At 42.6% G+C, this 4,199-nt stretch overlaps 1 protein-coding gene across 1 annotated transcript in view; it reads left to right on the forward strand.

Moving 5' to 3' along the window:
- The window catches only part of ZNF385D (zinc finger protein 385D), a 275,444-nt gene that overhangs the window by 270,698 nt on the left and 547 nt on the right, over positions 1-4,199 (forward strand). The window contains exons 6-8 of the mRNA XM_010846455.1: positions 6-184; positions 1,174-1,275; positions 4,080-4,180. Of these exons, the coding sequence (XP_010844757.1) occupies positions 6-184; positions 1,174-1,275; positions 4,080-4,180 (382 nt within the window). The remainder of the gene's footprint in view (positions 1-5; positions 185-1,173; positions 1,276-4,079; positions 4,181-4,199) is intronic.

Genomic DNA, 4,199 nt, shown 5'->3' on the forward strand with positions numbered 1-4,199 from the left:
GGCAGGTACCAAGCACAAAACGATGCTAGAAGCTCGGAACGGAAGTGGGGCTATCAAAGCCTTCCCCAGGGCAGGTGTGAAAGGCAAAGGCCCAGCGAACAAGGGAAATACAGGCCTGCAGAACAAAACGTTTCACTGTGAAATCTGTGACGTGCACGTCAACTCGGAGACACAGCTGAAACAGGTAGGCAGAGCCCACCCCGGAAGTGGGGGCGCACAGGGCATGACTCTGCCTGCCTTGCGCCCTGTCTGCTCTTCTGCTCCCTCCCACCCTTCCATCCACCTAGCTTCTTACTCAACCCCCTTCTTTACCTGTGCGTAGGTTAGTTGCTTATAGGAATGCTGAAATGTAGCGGCTTCTAACACCCTTCCCAGCTTGTCTGAAGTGAGTCTGTGCTGTTCTTACAGATGAAGAGTGGGAGGCGAGGGGGCTACAAGCAGTTCTCTTCCTTACCAGGTTTCCCACTCGAAAGGGTTGCTTTTCGCTAAAGGTCAAAGTGCAGCATTCCATGTTTCCTTGTTTAGAGATGTACATGCTACCGCTAATTTTACCCTGTGCCCTTCTTTCATGTTGCTACCTTAGTACCTGGTGGTGCTGTTCTAAATCCTACAGCCACACGCTAACGGGATGGAGTCACTGTTACTCTAATAGCCTTCCAGAGGGATCGGGTCTACCTTGCTGCTGAAGTCCCAGCCCTCATACTGTATTGTGTTTCATATGCATACGTACCTTCTTGCACTGATTTTTATGCACCCTAGTTATTTATCTTTAGAATTTAAGGGGTTGACATTTGGCTGTACAAATGTGAGGGTAAATATTAGTATGGAAATAAATCCGTGCCTGCCTGGCCACCTTGGTTTATTTGCACATAAAATTCCTTCAGACATTTCTTTCCTTTGTAAATGTCCATAAACTGAGATCTGTGCTCTGATAAGGAGAGAAGCTGGGAAAAAGAAGACACTGCCATGTGTTAAAAATAGAATAAAATGGCAGCATAAAAGTATCTCTCCTCGAGGCAACCACAACCAAGGACAAAAGTGCGTGTTCTTTTATTTCTGTCTTTCTGCAACTTGCATGAAATAATTAATATCCTTCCCCAGGTTAAAACAATACTTTTGAGGGGTTTGGAGGATGATTTCTTTAAAGCTGTCCCTTTTCATTGCTTTTAATAGCACATTAGCAGTAGAAGGCACAAAGACAGAGCTGCTGGGAAGCCCCCGAAACCTAAATACAGCCCTTACAACAAACTGCAGAAGGCCGCGCAGCCGCTGGGGGTGAGTGTCACTTCTGCTTCCAGGTAGAGTGGAGCCTTTCTTGGAGGATTTCATTTGTCAGTTCCTAAGGGAGATAAACGGAAGACGCCCAAGTAAAAACGGTTGATTTGAAAGCCCAACCCCTCTGCCGCCAACAGAATCACTGGTTTCCTGAGTTGGGTGGGCTCCTGTCCCCGTTAGCTAAAGTCAGACATCTTTTCAGTTGGGCTCAGGTTTATAGAGCATGGGGATGGAAAGAAACCCAAATTTGCGTCAGGTAAGTAATCACGGGAGATCTGAACCTGAGGTTAGCGGGAACTGTTAAGAAAGGTTGGTGAGGAACAAATTCTTCCAGCTTCTTTTTAAGATCTCCAAGAGATAAAGGATTGCTGTTATTTCCCTCAACAATTCTGGCTTTTAAACAGTCTGAAAGGTGTGGCTCGTTTAAAAAGAAAATTCACCTTAGGACACTATTTAAGGCCTGGGAAATAGTTTCTGAGACATGCCCTCTTGTTTTTTACACTAGTACGCGTATTAGTACTGATGTCCCGACCTAGAATTTTTACAAGATTTTAGGGGAAAACTGTAAACCTCCTGACATTTTAAGCTATTTATTTATAAGCATAGGCTTCCCTGATAGCTCAGTTGGTAAAGAATCCACGTGCACTGCAGGAGACCCCAGTTCGATTCCTGGGTCAGGAAGATCCCCTGGAGAAGGGATAGGCTACCCACTCCAGTATTCTTGGGCTTCCCTTGTGCCTCAGCTGGTAGAGAATCCACTCGCAATGCAGGAGACCTGGTTTCGCTCCCTGGGTTGGGAAAAGACCCTGGAGAAGGGGAAGGCTTCCCACTCTTTATAGGATTTTAGGCGACCTATCCACTTTTAGGCCATCTACCCACTTTTATAGGATTTTAGGGGAAATCTGTAAACCTCCTGACATCTTAAGCTACTTATTTATAAGCATAGGCTTTTTTTCTTGTTTGAGTGACCATAGCTTACATGAGAGATGCAGGGTTCTACACTGTTTAGCTATAATAAACCATAACTGTGTGTATAAAAAATTAAGATGGAGAACAATTGCTCTACAGTATGTGCTGAATTATGCATTTTGAAATCTGTTTTCTTCAAAATAGATCTTATTAATAATCAGTGCTATTGTGTGCTGCCGACACGTGAAAACACAGTTAAAGGAAAACTGCAATCATCTATTGTGAGACCTCAGAATGAGTTGACCCAATTAATTTAGTAGCATCACCCATTTGTATGCAAATGAAATCCCTTTGCTCTTTTGGATAGAATGCATTTTAGCTGCTGTAAGAGACTTTGAATTCTACTCAGAGTGGATGTTTCAGCAGTACCAGCCATAACCTGAGTGCTATTTCTGACCGGTGGAGATGCCACATTCAACAATCAAGTGAATAGTTCTTAAATAAACAGAGAAGTCAAATTGTGTTAATGTTAGCTTCCAAAGCCTCCTGCTTAACTAGCACAGTTACTGTTTCCATAAATGGAAACATTCCCTTCATGAGAACAGCCATCTTACTAACACTACTCCTCAGAGAATAAACTGGTATGGCAGCATAGTGTCAGAATGCTGGTACCAATGAAAGCAAAACATGGCAAAGTTTTCAGGGGAGATCATTTTTCTTCCCTTCTTTAGTGAAAGCGGAATTTTATTATTTTTACATCTCTTGATTGGTGCTCACACCTTCCTGTGCTACTCTCTTGTCACATCTGCATAGTCAGAGTAGCTGACAGCATTAATCAATTTCTCTTTAAAAAGTCTATTCCCTGGGACTTGCCTAGCCCATCCAGTGGCTGACATTCCACACTTTGACTACAGGGGGTGGGTTTGACTCCTGGTGGGGAACTAAGATCCCAGATGCTGGCCAGCCCACCCAAAAATAAATAAAATAAAGTAAACATTTTAAAATGTCCATTCTCTGCTAGTTAAAATGTGTGTAAAGAGTGGAATAAAAAAATTCCCTATTTTTTCTCAAGATGAATAGTTTCCTCAGGAAGTATATTTATCATGAAAAATAAGATAGCAGAGTACTTTTCTGCACATCCATTTAACATCCTAGATCAAGCCATTTTCTGGGATCTTCCAGTTTCTCCAAAAGGAAAGATGTTCTACAGTTTCCATTATTCTTTTAAAATTTGTTTTATTGATGTATAGTTGATGTACAATGCTGTGTGTTAATTTCTGCTGTACAGAAAAGTGATGTTATACATATATAATATTTATACATATATATTCAGTTATACATATATATAATATATGACAACATAGCATTGTACATATGTATTTATATATATTGGGTTGGCTAAAATGTTCAGGCTTTCCATAGATGTTCTGTACATATATATATAATATATATTACATATTATATATAATAATATATATTGTATTACATATGCATATATATGTTATATATTATATATATAAAATATATATTGGGTTGGCTAAAATGTTCAGGCTTTCCATAGATGTTCTGTACATATATATATAATATATATATGGGTGTGTATATATGTGTATATATGGATATATATATGTATATTGGGTTGGCTATAAAGTTTGTTCAGGTTTTCCATAGATGCTCTGGATGTCTCTCTTCCTTTTCACGTCCTCTTCCTTTGGGGTGGTCCCAGGACACTGAGCGTGCATCCCCGTCTTCCATGGTTCTACTGCACTTCCCAGGGCGTGCCTTTACCCGGGTGGGGGTGCCCGCTCTGTTTTACCAGCCAGCCCCTCTTCTGGACACTCCGGGTGAACCCAGAGACTTTGGCTCACCTGCTCTTCTTTCTCCCCGCCCTGCAGGTGAAGCTGGTCTTCTCCAAGGAGCCGTCCAAGCCGCTGGCGCCGCGCCTGCTGCCCGGGCCGCTGGCCGCCGCCGCGGCCGCCGTGGCCGTGAGCTCGCCGTTCGGGCTGCGGGCCGCG

Source organism: Bison bison, unplaced genomic scaffold (genome assembly GCF_000754665.1).
Source record: "Bison bison bison isolate TAMUID 2011002044 unplaced genomic scaffold, Bison_UMD1.0 scf7180017864236, whole genome shotgun sequence".
NCBI classification, from domain to species: domain Eukaryota; kingdom Metazoa; phylum Chordata; class Mammalia; order Artiodactyla; family Bovidae; genus Bison; species Bison bison.